Source organism: Peromyscus leucopus, chromosome 19 (genome assembly GCF_004664715.2).
Source record: "Peromyscus leucopus breed LL Stock chromosome 19, UCI_PerLeu_2.1, whole genome shotgun sequence".
Taxonomy (NCBI): Eukaryota; Metazoa; Chordata; class Mammalia; order Rodentia; family Cricetidae; genus Peromyscus; species Peromyscus leucopus.
Genome location: NC_051079.1, coordinates 34,977,270 through 34,995,081, shown reverse-complemented (window position 1 = coordinate 34,995,081; position 17,812 = coordinate 34,977,270). Strand labels below are relative to the sequence as shown.

Here is a 17,812-nt window from a genome sequence, read left to right as displayed (position 1 = left end):
TCTCATTTGTTATGTTTGTGGGAGTGTGTAGACATACCCAGACATGAAAAGATTCTGTGAGCGTCGAGACATTTACTGAGGAGGATGCTCTATTAGGGAGCAGTCCCTGTAATGATATTATGTCTCTTTTTGTACAATCAGAAGCCATTAGTCAATTATAAGTTCTATTTTTGGCTTTCAACGTGCAGGGAAAGCATCGTTGCAGAGGTAGGGAACAGAAGGCAGGCTGGCACAGTCAGCCAGCTCCCAAGGACCTGACCGCAAGAGAAATGCTCTGCTCTATTCCTAATCTGGAGACAGTTTTAACAAAGACAGACATTTATAAGCAAGAAAACAATAGGGTTTATAGAATTTCAAAGCTTCAGTCATTTATGATTGGTAGCGTCATTTGTAGCACAGTGTGTGTGTGTGTGGGGGGGGTTATTTCTTGGGTTGTTTGGATTTCTTCTGAGCCATGTTTGAAGTGGGGGAAAGAACACCTCCCCACAGGGTAGGAACCCCGCAGACCAGGGAGAGAAAGGGTCGGAAGGTTAGAACTGTGGCCTGGCGTTTCTGTTCTCTATTAACTGTACTGAGAGAAAACAGGATAAATTAGTAGAACATAGTGATTGCTTCATTTTAGTTTACATCTTTCCTGCATGCTGACACAGACCATGAAAAGCTCTAGTCACCATGTTTCTACAGTTTTCTCCTCAAATCATTCCACACCTAAGTCTTCTAAGCAGCTGGGGAAAGTGCCTTAGACCTAATGTGTTTCATTTTTACTGAAATTAAAAAAAAATTGTATAGAAAATTAGGGAGACTAATATAAAATGACCCACACGCTCAGTTCAACTCTGGCCACTCCTAATGACATCTTGGGTTTGTACCTTAGAGCAGCCCTCGCCCATTCTTCTGTCTGTAACATCCTTAGAAGAAAGTCATCGGACACAGTCTTCATTTTGAGTTACAATACTTTAAATATGTGGTGTAATGAAAAAAAAAATCCAACCATTACATTGGACAAATGTTTGACTTTCCTTAAGCAAATTTTCCTCTGGTACAAGAATTAGACCAAAGTGAGTGTCTCAAAGTCCAATCAGCATGGAGTTGTCTTCCTGCTGCCTTGCCGTGGTCCTTATGTCTGAACTGTCTGACTTGTAGAGCAATAAGGTTCCAAAGCCCACCTGGCTCTCTCTCCCCAAGCGTCTTGGGGCCTTCTCCCTCCACTTAACCTCTGCAACACCCAAGCCCAAGGTAAAACCTTAAGTCCTTTTGAAAAGTTATGGTTGCGTTTGTGTTCTATTCTGACGCCATGCCAAGAGCTGTCGGACCCATCCTTGACACGGCAGAGGACCAGGGCATATTCACGGGCTTCCCATCCCCACGTCAGCATCTCTGCACAGCGCCTGGCTCCTAGTAGAAAACAGAGTCAGTGAGATGAAAATCAAATGAACATCAGGCAACAAGCCAAGGAGAAATGAATGAATTTTGGCTCCTTTTCAGAAGGCAGCTTCGTGTTGGGAGAGCTCCACGGAGGAGCCGGAGCCCTCCACCGCTGTCTGGCTTTGCCACTTTCCTTAAGTTCCACATTTGGCAACTGACCCCACTTCTTGGGGTCTCCGTTTTCTTAACAGTAGGATGAAAGGAGTGTTTGTTTCTGCAGCTGGAGCAGATATTTGAGTTCAGTGATATTTTTTTAAAGTTTAGAAGAGACGGGGATGGCAAAAGTCTGGATATGCCATGGGCACACAGGGTTGGGCCTTGCTGTTTTCTGTGATCAAGATCTCTCGCCTCAGTGTTTTCAGGCCTGTGGAGATTGTGACCACGTGACAAAGACCAAATCTAAGAGCCCTTAGATTCTATCTGAGGCATCTAAGCGAAGTCCCTTGAAGGTTCAGGGTGTGTGTTTGAGGAGGAGCAAGGGGAAAGGCAAGGACGTAAGAGAGAAGCCACAACATGCCCTCTTCCCGCTGCAAGATGGTAGATACACACCAGCCTTTATGCAAAAAATACGAATAAAACTCTTCTAGAAGTACTTCTGAATTCACAGCTGCTTTTCTGTGCCTTTGTGCCTGGTGGTTTCAGACCCGAAATGGATCATCTATTATATACAGTCGATATTTATTACAACCCTCCATTGAATGCCATCACTGGTCTCCAAAATGTGTTGAAGTTAGGTCTGTGGCATTTCCCTTTCCTCTAAACTGGGGGCTTTTATGTCTCTGTTAATGGCCAAGAAGAAGAGAAATGACGATGTAGTAAGAGGCTGATGCTTTATTGAGTGTCTAGAGCTATTGTTCTCCTTTTTCTGTAAACCATATCTCTTAATGCAAACATCACCGAGCAGGTGAATCTAGCTTATCAGGGTCCCCCTGAAGCCTGCATGCTGTGGCCATTTCTACCACAATCAATGGGCCCGAGTTGTTTCTAATTTCATTCGGGAAGTGTTCTTTGCCCCTGCCCCACATCCTGTGGACAGGAGCATCTTTCTCCTGCTGTTGTCCTTGAAGCAGGGCTGTCCAGGTCAGTGAAGGACACCTACTATTTAAACACTCATTAATTCTTTACATTTTCTTGGAGTGTGAGAATAATCAGCAGTTTCAATCTCTGACAGCTCTCCTGCACTCAGGGAGCTGGGTTTTCTGCACCAACACCCGCTTCCCCACCTCTCTGTGGGCGAAGGTTCCGCTCTGGCTTGAGATGTATCCAGTCTGTGCAGTCAGCCTCATTCTGGCGCTTAACAAATGACACTACTTACTATGAAACATTTGACTTTAAAACATCCCCGTCAAGGGCGGCAGGAAGGAGGGACCACCCTGAGTGGTCCCACTTAACACAGTGGTGTCCTCACATAATCGATTCCTCCTAAATCAGTGGTTGAGAAGTATTTGCATCTTCCCATCACCGTAGGCCTGTGATCACAGGCCTGTGAAGTGGAGCGAGCCTGGGTGCCTACAGGTTTTGAGAGTGACTGTGTACTCAGTTTATGCATTTTTATGACTGAAGCCATTAGGGACTTTCAGCTACTCTAGCCATGTAAGCAAAGATGCATCAACCAGTATTTGGTTATTATCTCAAGTGAAGTTTCTACTTATGCCTTCCCTAAACCCTTTTCTGTTCCCCCTCCTTGATGTCCCAGGAAGGACATAAATGTTACAGTCACACAGGTCTGGGTTTGAGAGCTAGCTTTCCCCTTTGATTATTGTGCTGATACCTTTTCCTAATGTGCTATAAACATGTACTGTGTGCTGTCTAGAAATGTAACAGCCTCCTGCTTGGGCCTCAGTTTCCTTATGCGGACACGATAAGGCCTGTCGGTCAGGACTGCCATAATTATGTGATAATGCTCAGTGTAAATGCCAGCTAAACTCTGAATATGATTAAATGCTGACAGCAGCACTCTCCTTGGCCACATTAGAAGTGTTTATCAGACTTACACTTGACCCTGATGTTGAGATGAGGCAGCATGGCGTGCTGGTGGTTATTGGCATCAGCAGGCGAAATGTGCACTGTGCCCATTGGCATCTGTTAGAGCAGAAGTTCCTAACCTTCCGAACGCTGCTACCCATTAATACAGTTCCTCATGTTGTGGTGACCCCCAACCATAAAATTATTCTTGTTGCTACTTCCTAACTGTAATTTTGCTGCTGTCAGTCATGAATCATAATGTAAACATCTGTGTTTTCCGATGGTCTTAGGCGACCGACCCCCGTGAAAGGGTTGTTCTTCGCCGCTCCCCCAGAGGGGTTGCGACCCACAGGTTGAGAACTGCTGCAGTAGATGCTAGTTTCCCCCCCCCCACACACACCCCTCCTGTTCATCACACACACACTTCCTCACTTGGGCACGCAGATTGTCCCGACAGTTCTCTGTCCACACACTGTGTAGGAGCAGTCAGGAGGAACTGGAGGAAGAGAGGAGTCCGGGTACCGTGACTGACTTGGAGAGCAGACGGACTTCCCAGGGGCTCGGAACGTTTTCTGCCTGGGTGTCATAATCTCAGCGCCTGGCTCTCGTCCCCATCTTAGGACCTCTCCTTGGTTTGGGCTCTTCATTGCTCCTCTCTCTCTCCTTTCTCCCTGCCCCTGGCTCCCTCCCTGCACGGTCTCATCTCCTTTCTCCCCTCTTCTCTCTTCTTTCCTTCTTCCGTAGACTCACTGGAATACATCTCAACCTTGAGGGCTTTTTGAATCTATGACATTTCCTGTCCTTCCATTTTGCAGGTGACAAAACTGAGGACCAGCAGCCTGACTAGTTACCTAGAGTCACACTACTCACATGTCCTTCCTTCTAATAATGACAGTGAATTGATTGTCGTCAAAACTTCCTATGATGTCAGTAGACAAAGTGGTTTTAAAGGGATTGTTGAAACTTTGTAGCAGTTAACTTTGTTCATGAGGAAAAAGCCCCACCCCTACTACCATTATTTCCTCCCGCTATTCAAAGCCACCGCTAGGATTTCCGAGACGTGTTTTTCACATCGTTACTACCTACTATTAAAACCTTCTTCGGGCGTGAACATTCTGGAAGGTTCCATTGTGTGTACCCAAACAGACAAAAGTTGTATCTGTATCGTCAGGTCCAATAGTACTTACAGATTTCTGACAGCTGGACTTGCAGACAGTGAGTGGAGCAACCACACGGGGTCTTAGATCAAGCAGCATCCTCGCATTCATGGGTGTAGACGCTGGTCCCACAGGACCAACTTGGTAAGGCTGGCGAACTTTCACCACTTTCATCCCTGTGATGAACTTGTTAACCACGTGACGATGGGGAGATGAAGGGCCATATAAAACAGTGATTCTTTCCTGGCAGGGAGCCCACCTGTAAACCCAGAGATCCACCACTGGCCTATCTGAGCTGTGATGTTGACTATGTGTAAGTGTTCAAAGAAGCTGTGGAATTGCATCACAATTCCTGCCCTGTTCTTCCTGCCAACGTGAGGGCTTGAGAGTTCCCCCCTCTGTAATCTTAAGATAGAAAGAATTAAGATATAATAAAAAAAAAAAAAAAGCGGGGCTTTGTCTTGAGCTCGTAGGATATTTGTGCAGGGGTGGATGCGGTTGTGGAAGGGTAGAGGCTCACTAGCCGTGGCAAGGAAAAAAATCTTTAAGAGCATATATTCTCTATTTCCCAGTGTTCCCAGGGAAGGCGGCTCTGCCTTCAAGTCCCCTTTTTTCTTGCTCCATGCTGTGAACTGAGGCTGTAATTCTGCCCTTGGTGATGCTGCTGCTGCTGCTGCTGCTTCGAGTCTTATGTTTTCTCATAAAATGTAACTGCTAATGTGTGTTGTGTTTGTGTTTTAGTTACTCTTTGTTACGGATTGCTCCCCCTTAATGTTATACTGAACAGGGCTCCTGAGAAGCAAATGGGGGACCCCGGAGCTTCTTTTTTTGTGTTGAGATGCCCCAGATTAGGGAGTACTGGCAGAGAAGGAAATGAATGGACCTGTTGTTAACCGTCCTGTAAATACATGCTATGTCTCTTGGTAATGGATTGCCTTTGCGAACAAGTAATCATTCAAAGTTTAGTTTTAATCTTCACATCAGAGATAGAGATATAGACCTGTTTAGGCTCTTCTCTCTCAACTTCTTTCTCTCTTTGATTTTTTTTTTCTTTTTGAGATAAAGCAAATTAATTAATGTGCACTTTTCAGTTGAAGAAATGATTAAGACCCAGCTGTGTCTGTGAAATTATAACCTACAAGGCACCCGGGACTTGTTAATGCTTTTTTTGGCATGAAGAAAAGAGACATAGGTATCTAATATTAAGTGGTGTTCCACAAAGCATGTTAGCAGTTTGTTTGCCAAATTAATTTTCAAAGACATTTAGGTTACTAGGTTTGACATTTCTAAACACAAATCTTAAATGATTGATGGACTACTGTAGAATAGCCTTGTTCAAAAAAAAAGATAATCTTTGGCAGGCTGCTTCAAAGAATGCTGCTCTAGAAAGATGAAATAATACCCCATTTTACATTAATTTCCCTGATACATCAATGCTTATTTGAAATACCCCTGAGAATGATATGATATTTACTGTAGCATGAGGCTGTGTTCACTGTATCCAGCAGCTCCCTGGGACTTTTATTTCTAAGCTGCAGAAGAATCTTTCTATACATAAAAGCTGCTCTAACAGAATACAGCTGAGCAGAACGGTATCATTGCAAAACAAATGTACAGAGATGTGAGTCTCTTTAAAAAAAAAAATCAGCAATGTTGTTCCAAGATGCCAGTTCAGACTCTCTTCATGGAATTGGAAACGGTGTACTTCTTTTTTAAAAATAGAGTTGTGTACCCTGCCCCTGACAAAGAACTACAGGCAACTAACAATGGGTGAGAAAGAGTGTGAGAATTGTCTTCTCCAGGGATGAGCCCCCTAATATGGAGTGGTCAGCCCTAAAATCGTATAGAACAAGTGACACCAATCAGACTCAGCAAGTTGTATTTATATATTAACGCATGTATATACATATGTATGTCTAGCACAGGAAAAAGAGTTTGGTAGAGAGTAAGAGGGCCATGGGAGGGGCTCTAGGAGGAAAGGCAGGGAGGGGAGAATACTATGATTATATTTTAATTAAATAGAAAAATAAAACGTAATTTTTATTTAGGTCTAAAGTCACTGTACAACGACATAGACAAGAGTTGAAAAATCTCAACTAAGTAAGAGGTTCCATAGGAAGTAAGGAAATGGGGTCAGTTGTGTGTTTGATGTGTCTGTGTGTGGCATGCTAGAAGCAGAGGTATGGTACCATCATCCTGTCCTTGCGTCACAGTAGGATATATATTCTGACATTTCTAATGAAGCTGGAATTCCAGATCATCATCACTTATCAGCATTCTTCACTACTGACAATGTCATCACATCTCTTTCTGAGAGATTCTTGACTGGCCAAAATAACAACAGAAACAAACAAACAACAAACCACATGTGGAAGATGGCATTTCTGATCTCTGTAAAAGAAAAGGAAAAAAAAATTGCTTTCAGTGGTTCATACTGTTTGGAGTCCAGAGTCTCATAATTGTGAGATCGCAGCCACAGACGTGACCCGTAACGGCCCTAGTCAAAGGAAGCGAGGCTTTTTGCAAAAGTGTGTGGTGCCAGGGTGGCATTGGGCGCAGTGGGTACCGGGTACTGTCTTTATGTAAAATACTGTAACCAGTGAGTTCACTGCGGACCAAGCAGACAGCACACAGACGCCTGTGGTCTTGGGTTACCTTCAAGCCCCTTGCGTTTTATGGAATTGAATGAGGCTGGCGTGCAGAAGAAAAACAAGCGACCACTAAGCAGCCTCCTTTGCTCCTTGGCAGGGTGAAGTAGAGAGATAAGTCTCCCCGCTGAACTACTATGAGGCCAGAAGCCTTGCTGCTAAGTCTCACACTGCTGCACAGCGCTGGGGCCGCTTTCCCAGAAGACTCTGAGCCAATCAGTATTTCGCATGGCAACTGTGAGTACCACACTCTCCCTCCCATGGGCTTTTGGGGGACATTTGAGCCTGCAGCCGCCTAACCAGAAGTAAGAAGGCAGCAGGGAGGAGGTTCTGTAATTGCAAACTGTGCTCCCGACCAAAGGTGGTCACGCACACCTGGTCAGGTGGGTGGAGTCCAATGGATAGGGCGACTGTTAAGAGTTTCATCGAGTCTCTGAAATGTCCCTCGAGTCTCCTGATGACGTTTCGCCCCCCACACACACACGAAGGCATGCTTCTGCCTTCACACCAGCTCAGGGGAGATTATTGCTGTCATTTGAGGACTGCGAGTGTTATGTGTTTCCATCTGTAACTTGCAACGTTATAAAGCATGATAGAAAATAACGGGTGTTTTGAAATACTTAAGAGAAAAAGAAACTTAAAAAAAAAAGGCTTACAAGTCTGCTAGTCTCAGGGAGGGACTGTCTTTGAATTTATAGATGATTTATTCCGCTTATAAGTTTATTTCCATACCCACTTTTGCCAGAGGTAGGTGCTGATATAATTAAAACTTCTGGTGACTCCCTCAAAGAGGACAGTCTTACTTCTGTTTTAGAAAGAACATCCGATTTCCTATTTTACTGTCTGCCCTCCAAAAGACCATTGTGTTCCAGTAAAGGTAAAGAACATTTCCCCCAGTACGCTTTCTATGTAATGATCCCAAAGCAAACACTGAGTGAAACATACCAAAAGATGTTCAAGATATTAAGTAGCTACACCAGTGTTCCGCTTCCAGCTGGAATTTCTGAAAAAGGAGATAATGTTATATGCAAAGATGAGGAGCCAAGACTGGAATATATAACAGTGAAAGGACAAAGGGTCAAAGGTCAATGCTCTCACTTCTGAAATAGCCAAGCTCCCACATTTAGGATTAGGAACCAAATAACCATGTATTTACCTTCATTCAAGATAAGGTTTCTTTTGGTGCCCACTACAATGTGGACCCGAGCCCTAATGTGCTGTTGACAATCACTAATACCATGATAATAGATGTAGGAGTTACCATAGCAACCCCCATGATGACCAGGTACATGAAATTAAAGAGCCATGGAAGGAAAAGCTTAAGATAATTGTATACCGGGCTTGTTTGGGAGTCAAATATATTACAGCTCTCTAGTAACACACTGCTTGAGAAAGCCCAGATACCACAAGGTTGAAGTGCAGTCATCCAGGCATGAATCTGTGAATGGTTTCCTCCTCATAGTTACATCCCCATAACTCCCCAGAAAACATGGCCTTTTGAATGTGACTCATCTTTCTTCCTTCTTCTTGGAGGATTGCCAATGCTCTGGAGACTATAGGTTTAGAAACAGAGATGTTGAGATACAGGTATTTCTAAAGGTCAGCTGTTATTACACATCACAGACTCAGCCCAAGAGCACCAGAGGAAAGAAATGTGCTCATGCCTCTGCCAGGTCACCTGACTGGCTACGCTCACTTTGACCCTGGCCTGTCAAAGCCCACTTTTCTGTGAGATTAGCCAATGGCTTAGCCCCAGAGTGGACTCCCACAGTTCCTAGAATGCCAACCAACCTAGCAGGGCCTGCCCTCAATGGTAGATTATTCCACCCGGGCGCCTGTGGAGACTGTATTTTTCTTCTGGCTCCTGGATGAAGCCTCTCGCCTCCAGACCACATTGCCTTTGTGGTGATTCATGGGGAAGGCAGCTTTGAAATAGTTTTGTCCGGAGACAAGATCTTTGGCAGCCTGCCCCCCTCAGGCTTAGCACTCCACAGAAGATGAAAAGAAGCCTGAGGAAGAAAAGAGCGCCTCCGTGCAAAGGGTTGACCAGCGAGTTTAGCCCTCAGAAACGGTGACACTTAGAAATGTTAAAACAGGGTTTATTATCATCTGGAACTGAAGTGTAATTCGATCATCCTTAAGGAGCGCTCTCACGGTGTTTCCTGAAATAACAGCTTGGCTAGCGATGGGAAATGGTGGCATGGTCTGAATTAAACATGGTTTTGTTCTGTGGCCCACCCCACCCCCCTCCTCCCACTGCCCCGTTGATTCTTGGCTTGATCTGCGTTTCCCTCTCTTACCCCATCTCCTCTTTTCACAGATACAAAACAGTATCCGGTGTTTGTGGGCCACAAGCCAGGACGGAACACCACACAGAGGCACAGGCTGGACATCCAGATGATCATGGTCATGAACAGAACCCTCTACGTTGCAGCTCGGTAAGAGACACTCCTCACGTGCACCTTCAGAGGACCTGAAGGTCCCGGTCCCCATTTCATCAGCGATGTGTCTTTCTAAGAACTCGATGTTCCTTACTATGCTGTTTAAACCAAAAGCTCCTTGTGTTTGTCAAGCAGTCATTCTTTCAAGATTTTCTCTGTCTGTTTAACCTTTCTGGGATTGTCTATGTCTGTTTAAGCTTACGTGGGTTTTTGGAGAAATAATTACATATTTTCAAGCTTACAGCTCAAATAATCCACTGTGTTTCTTGAACATATAGGTAAATATTTACCCAAGTACATAGTAGAGAAGTCCACCACTTGGTAGTTGTTTGTTAAATCAGCTTGGGTGTATCAACATGTATTGTACAGTGTGCAGTGATGTGTGTCTATTATGCTTATTTGTATTTTTTTTTTTTTTTTTTTTTTTTTTTTTTTTTTTTTGAGACAGGGTTTCTCTTGTGTAGCTTTGCGCCTTTCCTGGAACTCACTTGGTAGCCCAGGCTGGCCTCGAACTCACAGAGATCCGCCTGCCTCTGCCTCCCAAGTGCTGGGATTAAAGGCGTGTGCCACCACCGCCCGGCGCTTATTTGCATTTTTGCAGTAAATCTTTGCCATTATTTGACCGAGTGGTAGTGGTGACCAGAGAAAAGAGAATACTGTTTATGTTTCATAAGTGTTTTGTATTTAACAGTAATAATAGAAATAATAAGCTATACTCATCCTTTGGAAAATGATATCTGGACACGCTGATATCCTAAGGCAGAGCGGAATGGTAAGAATGCTACTTGGACGAGGGCCACGTGGATTCGGACTTTGGTTCTAATCCTGCCCGTGGGTCAGCTGCTCCACGGCTTCTCTGGCTGTATGTTCCCCCTGCCAGGGGAGAGGTTAGGCAAGTGTCTTTAGGAAGTGCTTGGTGATTCCAACAAGATGTGGAATTGGGAAGAGAACAATTCATAGGAGATGTCCGGATCAACCTATTTCTCACGATTCCAACCAGGTTTGGGGTATGTAACTCATTCGGGGAGAACCATCCTGAGGTTTTCCTCCGCAGACTTACCTGGATCTAAGTATTATTTATTATCATTATTTCATGATGGGAAGAAGACAGACGATGTTTGTATGTGGCTGTGACCCCAGGACTAGAGTGGCTAAAATAACATTTTAGGTGTTGGTTTTAATGTGGTGGCGCAATGTTATTCATTAAGGGGCGCTGTTACCATGCGAGAAAAGCCACAAGGCATGACAAAATCCACTGTAAGAGTCTTATTAGGAGAAGGGAGGCAAGGAAAGAATGTGATCTGGACTGTGGAAGATATGTATATAAGGGGGGAGGGGAGAAGAAAAAGAGGGAGGAGTCTGTGATCCGCTTTTTATGGATTTCCCTTGCCAATGTGTGCATACGGGTTTACAGAGCTACGCCACTCATTGCTGTAGATTGTGTGATCATGCTGTGCGTAAATTACGTGACCATGCAGCGCACAGATTGCATAGGACGTAAAGCCCTGGAATAGCTAAGCATCTGAAGAGCGCATGTGCGGTCATGTAGCTGGGGGAGTGGCCAGGAATTCCAACAGCAGATTCCTTGGAAGTCTCAATATGGGTGACAATCTCTGTAATATAAAGTGAAAAGCCACAAGTGGGACGAAAATGCCCCAAGCCCAGCACACAGAAGCAACACTGAACACTTAAACAACAGCAACAACAAAATGAAAGCCTTCACCAAAGCGCTAGTGCTGGGATGTCCATAAAAGTAAATGATATAGTCATAACTTCATAAGTGTCTATTCGCTGGATTCCAGAAACAACCTCATGAGAAAGAGCAACTGCCTTTCCCAGTTCCTGTAGAAGGATCCTAAGGGACAGAGGTGGGAAATAAGTGGGCCCCATGAAGGCTGCAGTCCTTGACCTAAGGGTGGCAGTGTTGGGGTGACCACATAGCCACTCACTTGTACTGCCCACTGTGAAGTGAAACTCTTTGTCCCGAGTTAGTAACTTTCTAATAGCTGTTGCCTGAGAGCAGCTTTTGTGGGTATTCATTATAGAACATTCCAGAGAGGGCTCAGTACCTACCTGTTTGGAAGCATGGTAGCTCCTTCAGTATCCTTATTAATTTCCTTCGTGTAGTAAAGCGAGCTTATGTTTATATCACAATATGAAAATGGCTGGTCAAAACAAATGGTTAAACATTGAACCCGTGAAAAAGGTTGACTTGGGTATCTCCTCTAAATTGTTTCCTTCCCAACCGAGACACTGGGAACAAAAATGGTTGTCACAGACAGTCCTTGTCGCCAGTGATTTAGCATAGAGTGGGCTGCAGGCCCAGGGCAACAGGAACATTAGAAACCAGGTGTTATGTAGCCTAAGAAGCATTCATTATTCCAGCTCATTAAAACCAAGACAGTTTCGTCTGAACTCTCTACCTCAAGGAAAGGAAAAAGAGGACACAGAAAAAGAGGAGTGTGTTCCTTTCCAAAGCAGTGGAACAGACTTCGCCATGCATTGAAGGTCAAGTGCACAGCATCCTTACATTGACATGTTACAGTTACTCCATACCCAGCCACTTCCCTTCTGTACACACTCTGAGAAATCCCGAAAAGAATTTTGTTGTTGCCGTATTTAGGGCCTCTCCTTTTAATTTCACGTTTCCCAACACCACCCTGAGACATCCAGGTTCCTGGGTAGCAAGTTAACACGATTTAAAGTTCAGTCCTTCCCAGAGGCTCAAGCCATGGCAACACAGCTCAGTGGTATTCAATAGACTGGGAAAGAGGAAGTCCTAGGATTCAGTCAGATTTCAGTCAAATTGCTACATTCAGATGCAAGAGCAGATGTAGAGGGGCAGCTAGAAACAGTCCTTTACCCTGGATTATAGTCAACCATAAAGCACCAGTTCTATCCCCTGGGGTCACGTGATCCTTGAGATATTGAAAAGATTGCCTCTGTCCAGAAGGAGATTTCACTCATGGAATTGTTTATAAAAGGTTCCCCAGTTCTCCCAGACAATTGGTGTCAGCAATCCAAAGCCAAGTCCCATCCAGAACCCTGGGGACTGATGGGGTTTGGTGGCAAGAACGCCTTCCAAGTCTTTCTTATTATTATCCACTTTGTAAATTCTTCTTTCTTTTTAATCTCTAAACTGCTAATTAACATAAACAGACCATGCCAAAAGGGGGCGACCTGAGAGCTTTCTGAGGAGCTGCCAATGCATATTCATCAGCGGTTAATTTACAATTCATAGATTCAGCTTCTACTTAAGTTTTGAAGGGAAAGGGGGCAAGGAAAGGCTTCTTCTAGTCATCTCAAACCTAATACCAATGTCACAGGCAATTCCAGTCTAATAATGTGCGCGACCACAGCGCCATCATAAAGTCAAGCAAGTAATAAATGAATGCAGTAAACGGCCTCGAAATTAAAGGGCAGAGTGATGTTGGCATCTTACTCAAGCTGGGAGAAGCTTCCCAGTCCAGCTGTTGGTAAAGTGGGCTGCTCGCTCCACCCTTCGCTACCCTGACACTAACACATGTCTTTCTCTGCCAAATGTACACACACACACACACACACACACACACACACACACACACACACACACACACACAAGCGTACACACGGTTCAGAAGCAGGCACGGGAATCTGTAAGCCAACACCCCTGATTTCTTCTTTTATTTCCATGTGAGAAACTGCTTTGAATTTTCATCTGTTGTGTTTTCTCCGAAAGCAAAGTAAACAGACTTCTCAAAAATGGAATGTATATGTATATGTGCATGTGTGCATATATACGTCTACGTACATATATCATATGAATCTTACAAATAATTGCTTTCTTTTCCTCTCCCCCAGCCCCTGTTTCTTTCTAACTAATGAGGAGGTTTGAAAGTCTGCTCAGGAGCCCTGAGGTCCTGGTTTAAAGCTGTGGATAATTTTCCAGCCCCAGGACTTCCTGCATTTTTAGAAAAAGTCAATGTTATTTCAAGGGAAAATGAGCTGTTTGGATTTGCCCCCGCCAGCCACCCCCCCCCTCCGTTGAGTGTATTTCTTTTCTTCTCTTTCTTCGGAATTCCAGACAAAAAGACCCTTGTACTCTGCTCACACAGAAGGGAGGTTTAAATATAGCCCCACACCTGAGCTGCTGATTCTGTGTCTCCCCTTCCGAGGGGAGACTGGCAGCAAAAACTGTGAAGACAACCAAACTCAGAACAAAACAAGTGGGCAGAAGCCGAAAGTGTCAACCTTAGCTCGAGCACATGTATACTTTCATCTAATGTGGTCTTGCGCAGGGAAGGGCAGCTTCTGGAAATAATTTTACCTTTCTTCCATCTTGTCTGTCAAATTATCAAATGTAGCATGTTGAATACCAAGCAACTTGTGCGTGGGTTTGAAGATACCGAGAGGCAGTGTGAACCATCTACTCCAGCCTCTGGACCGGGTTAATCTGCAGATCCTCCCAGCTGAGCTCTGCACACATGGCTCTGTAGTTCTGAGATGGGGAGAAGAGTTGCCGGGAGTTTTTGTATATCAACCTGATGCTATGATAAATCATAAGTGCTAAGTGTGGTTTAAGATCATCTCTTACACTAAATTCTTTCCCTTTTCTAGCATGTGGCTATCTTGTTTTTGTTTTGTTGTTGTTGTTGTTTGTTTGTTTGTTTTTCTAGACAGGGTTTTTCTTTGTAACTTTGGCTGTCCTGGAGCTTGCTCTGTAGACCGGGCTGGTCTTAAACTTAGAGATCTGCCTGCCTCTGCCTCCTGAGTGCTGGGATTAAAATCATGCACTACCAAAGTCCAGCTGATACCTTGTTTTTGTTGTTGGTGGTGATTTTTAGCAAATATGGTCATGGGCTTACCTGTTCTGAACATAATAAACTTATTCTGTAGAAAATGAGCTGTTTTAACTCTTGTGTTTGACTCTGTATTAATTTTTTCTTTTATAGGGACCATATTTATACTGTTGATATAGATACATCCCACACAGAAGAAATTTATTGTAGCAAAGTAAGTTGTTTTTATACCCATCTTTCTAAAATGGGGGTCTTTAGGGAATATGTTCCTTAAATGCAGTGATTGGGATGCTATGGCTAATGCCAGCATGCTTCTTTTTGTAAAGCCCGATTCAGGGGTTAGTAAGGGTTTATTACACATTCCAGAACACATACTTCATCAGTGTGTGCATATATATTTTGGGGTTTTATATAATTTGTAAAATCCTTTAATAAAATATTGCCGTGTTTATCCAAGAAAATATCAATTTTCATAAATAAAATTTTGTTCCCCCTCAAACCTATTAAAAACTGTCCCAGTGTTAATGTTTCTACGTCATGCAGCATGGAAGTTTCTTGAGTGGTGAAGGTTCTGGAATTTAATCATCATCCAGACATACATAAAGCTTTTCTCATGCCTCCATGTGGGGATATTTTAGTTAATAAAACTTTGCGGTACAAGTAGGAGACTTAGCCCATGAATTTACACGAAGGAGCACAACCTAAATTAGATCGCTGTCTGCCTGGAGTGAATGTCCACATTATGTTTAAGAAAACGATTTCCATATTTTAAGGGAAAGGTCAGTTTTGCAAACACTGATTGATGAACTGAACAAAAATGCCAGCGACACATATTTTACCAAAATGAGCACAATTTGCACGTTGCTTGGGATGTTTTATGTGAAACTCCCGCGCTTCTTTATCTTCATCCTGCAGTTTAATGGATAGAGAAGAATTCAAAATTAAGCAAAAAGTTTCCTTCTCTAATATTTTGTTGTCCTGGTGAATTAATCATGGGGAAAGGGTGTGGAAAGCTTTCAATAAATATATGTTCAGCCTCCAGCCGCCCCAAGGGAACTTTTACTTCTCAAATCAAATGCAACAACCTCTGGGCTCTAATTGATTTCTTTCTTGATCCCTGCAGAAACTGACATGGAAATCTAGGCAGGCTGATGTAGACACATGCAGGATGAAGGGGAAACATAAGGTAGGCAATTTTCATTTCTCCTGCGGCTGCCACTTCGGGTTACGTTTTTGACGGTTATCTCCAGCCGTAGACTATGATTTGAATGCATCTTGCTATTCCCCTTGCCCCAGTAATTGCTTTTTCCATCAACTTATTGAAAGCTTTAATTTGCAAAAATAGTTTGCTCTTAATGTGATGAAACGTTACAACAGCTGCTGGGACTGCCCTGAGAACTCCTCGGGTGCAGCAGGGTTGACTGACTCCGAGCTGGTCCCCTGAGTCTTCAGAATGGCCTGTCCCAGTAACCCACCTCGCAGGCCAGGGCACACCTCCAGTCTGTGGAAGCCCTCCTGGAAAGCACAGCAGACTCACACACAAGCTCCTGTGCCTCTGGCCAAATAACATAGAGGTATCTTCAAGGAACCCCTGAACATCTGACATTAAAATTAATATGATGGGAGATGGTTGCATTCAACTCTCTTTTCTTGGACATAGAAGAAACATACGTGCTACCGTTCTCCGCCATGTTTGTATTTACTGTTGAAATAACCGTGGACGTCCTTTCATGGTTAACATCAGCAGCAACTTGACCGTGTACCTGGGGCTCTCGCTGTGTAACCTTACACACTCTCCTCTCCTCACTGCAATCCTTCCCTTGTCGGCTCATGGTCTAGGGTGATGAATGGGCTTCTGTGCTGCGTGGATTCTGTTCAAACCAGTTGGAATTTTGTTTCAGGATGAGTGTCACAATTTCATTAAAGTTCTTCTCAAGAAGAATGACGATACCCTGTTTGTCTGTGGAACCAATGCCTTCAACCCTTCCTGCAGAAACTACAAGGTAAATGTCATTTGTCTGTTTGGAAGCGCACTGCCAGGAGGAGGTGTTTCGTAATCTGCTGTCACCCTACCTGCCGCAGCTGAGGAGGGGTAACTCAACACCACACGGGTTCTCCTCACTTACCCAGCTTGGTGGATTGCTCCAAGAGAGTGAACCTAATCAGGCTTCTAAGCTTCCTGTTTGTTCTGTTTGACTGACACATCCTTAAAGAAATGTGAAGGTGATTTCTAGAAGGTTCTATTCTTTATTGTCCCGAGGTCTGCACACTTGCCACATAAAATGGCCTGTGGATTTCCTCTCTTCTGCTCTTTGTCCCTCCCCCTCCTGTGTTACTTCTGTGAGGACAAAAACTCACTTAATGCGTAAGGAATTCCTATTGTAAAAGATATTGCCAAAGCATGCTGCTTGAAACCATAGACTCTTGCATTGTAAGATTTTTTTTTTTTCAAGAGAGGAATTTAATTCCATTTTGTACCAGCTCACTTGGCCATGGCCTTACTTGCTTTGGCCTGTATACAAGAAGAGGAAAAGGAAAAAAAAAAAAAAATGGCCTCAAAGACTCAGGAAATCAAGTGGGGGCGGTGGTGGCGTGGGGAGGTAGTTTACAGTTGAGGAACCTGGGAGCTCCTGAGCTGCTGGAGCGGAAGTACCGGTGCTCTAAAGTTGGCTCCGCCTCTGTTAGCTTTTCTTTGTGGCACACTTTTTCCTCAGGAAACGAATGTTGATTTTCCGTAGTGGCCAAGCACTGAGACTAGAAAGGCAGAGAAGTGTTGGCACTAGGAAGGCCAAACCCCAGGAAGAATGCAGCGTGTCCATGGAGTTGCCGCTTTGGTCAGATGATGTGATGAGTTAAGGAAGCACCCCACAAATGTCATTGCCCTCACCTGAGGTAAAGGGGGTGGGAGCTGTAGGAAGGAGGCAGATGAGACCCTTCTAGAGAGTTCCCACCTGCTGGTCTCATAGCTGGAGCATTGGCACCCCACAAGCTGACACCTAGTGGGATAAATCAGAACGAGGCAGTCTCTACCCTTTTTTTGTTGTCTTAAAGGGTAGTAGGAAGTCAGCCACATGAAGGCTGAGGGCATTCTGGGTAGAAAGAGCAGGGCAAGTAAAGACACAAGCAAAGACATGGCACAGCCTACTGAGCTCGGGGATGCTGGACCCTGAAATGACAAGGGACAGTGACAAGAAACTGAAAAGGTAGGTTGTCCCAGGAATGAAGGAAAGAGAGTGGATTCAGGAAAAACAAAAACAGAAAACAAAATAACCCAGACTTAATAATTGAAGCACAGACAAAGGGGGGGGGTGTCCCTAGAAGAGTAGGTGATGCGGCTGCCTCCAGTCTAGATGGAACAGAGCATGCCCAGGGCTCTGGGAGCTGGGCGTTCTACAATG

The 17,812-nt window shown here is 44.2% G+C and overlaps 1 protein-coding gene across 3 annotated transcripts in view; it reads left to right on the top strand.

Moving 5' to 3' along the window:
- Positions 1-17,812, top strand: part of Sema6a (semaphorin 6A) — a 120,192-nt gene that overhangs the window by 55,904 nt on the left and 46,476 nt on the right. For all 3 annotated transcript variants that reach the window (XM_028871803.2, XM_037197141.1, XM_037197140.1), the window contains exons 2-6: positions 7,296-7,432; positions 9,516-9,633; positions 14,568-14,628; positions 15,538-15,600; positions 16,316-16,417. In XM_028871803.2, the coding sequence (XP_028727636.1) occupies positions 7,333-7,432; positions 9,516-9,633; positions 14,568-14,628; positions 15,538-15,600; positions 16,316-16,417 (444 nt within the window). In that variant the 5' untranslated portion in view covers positions 7,296-7,332. The remainder of the gene's footprint in view (positions 1-7,295; positions 7,433-9,515; positions 9,634-14,567; positions 14,629-15,537; positions 15,601-16,315; positions 16,418-17,812) is intronic.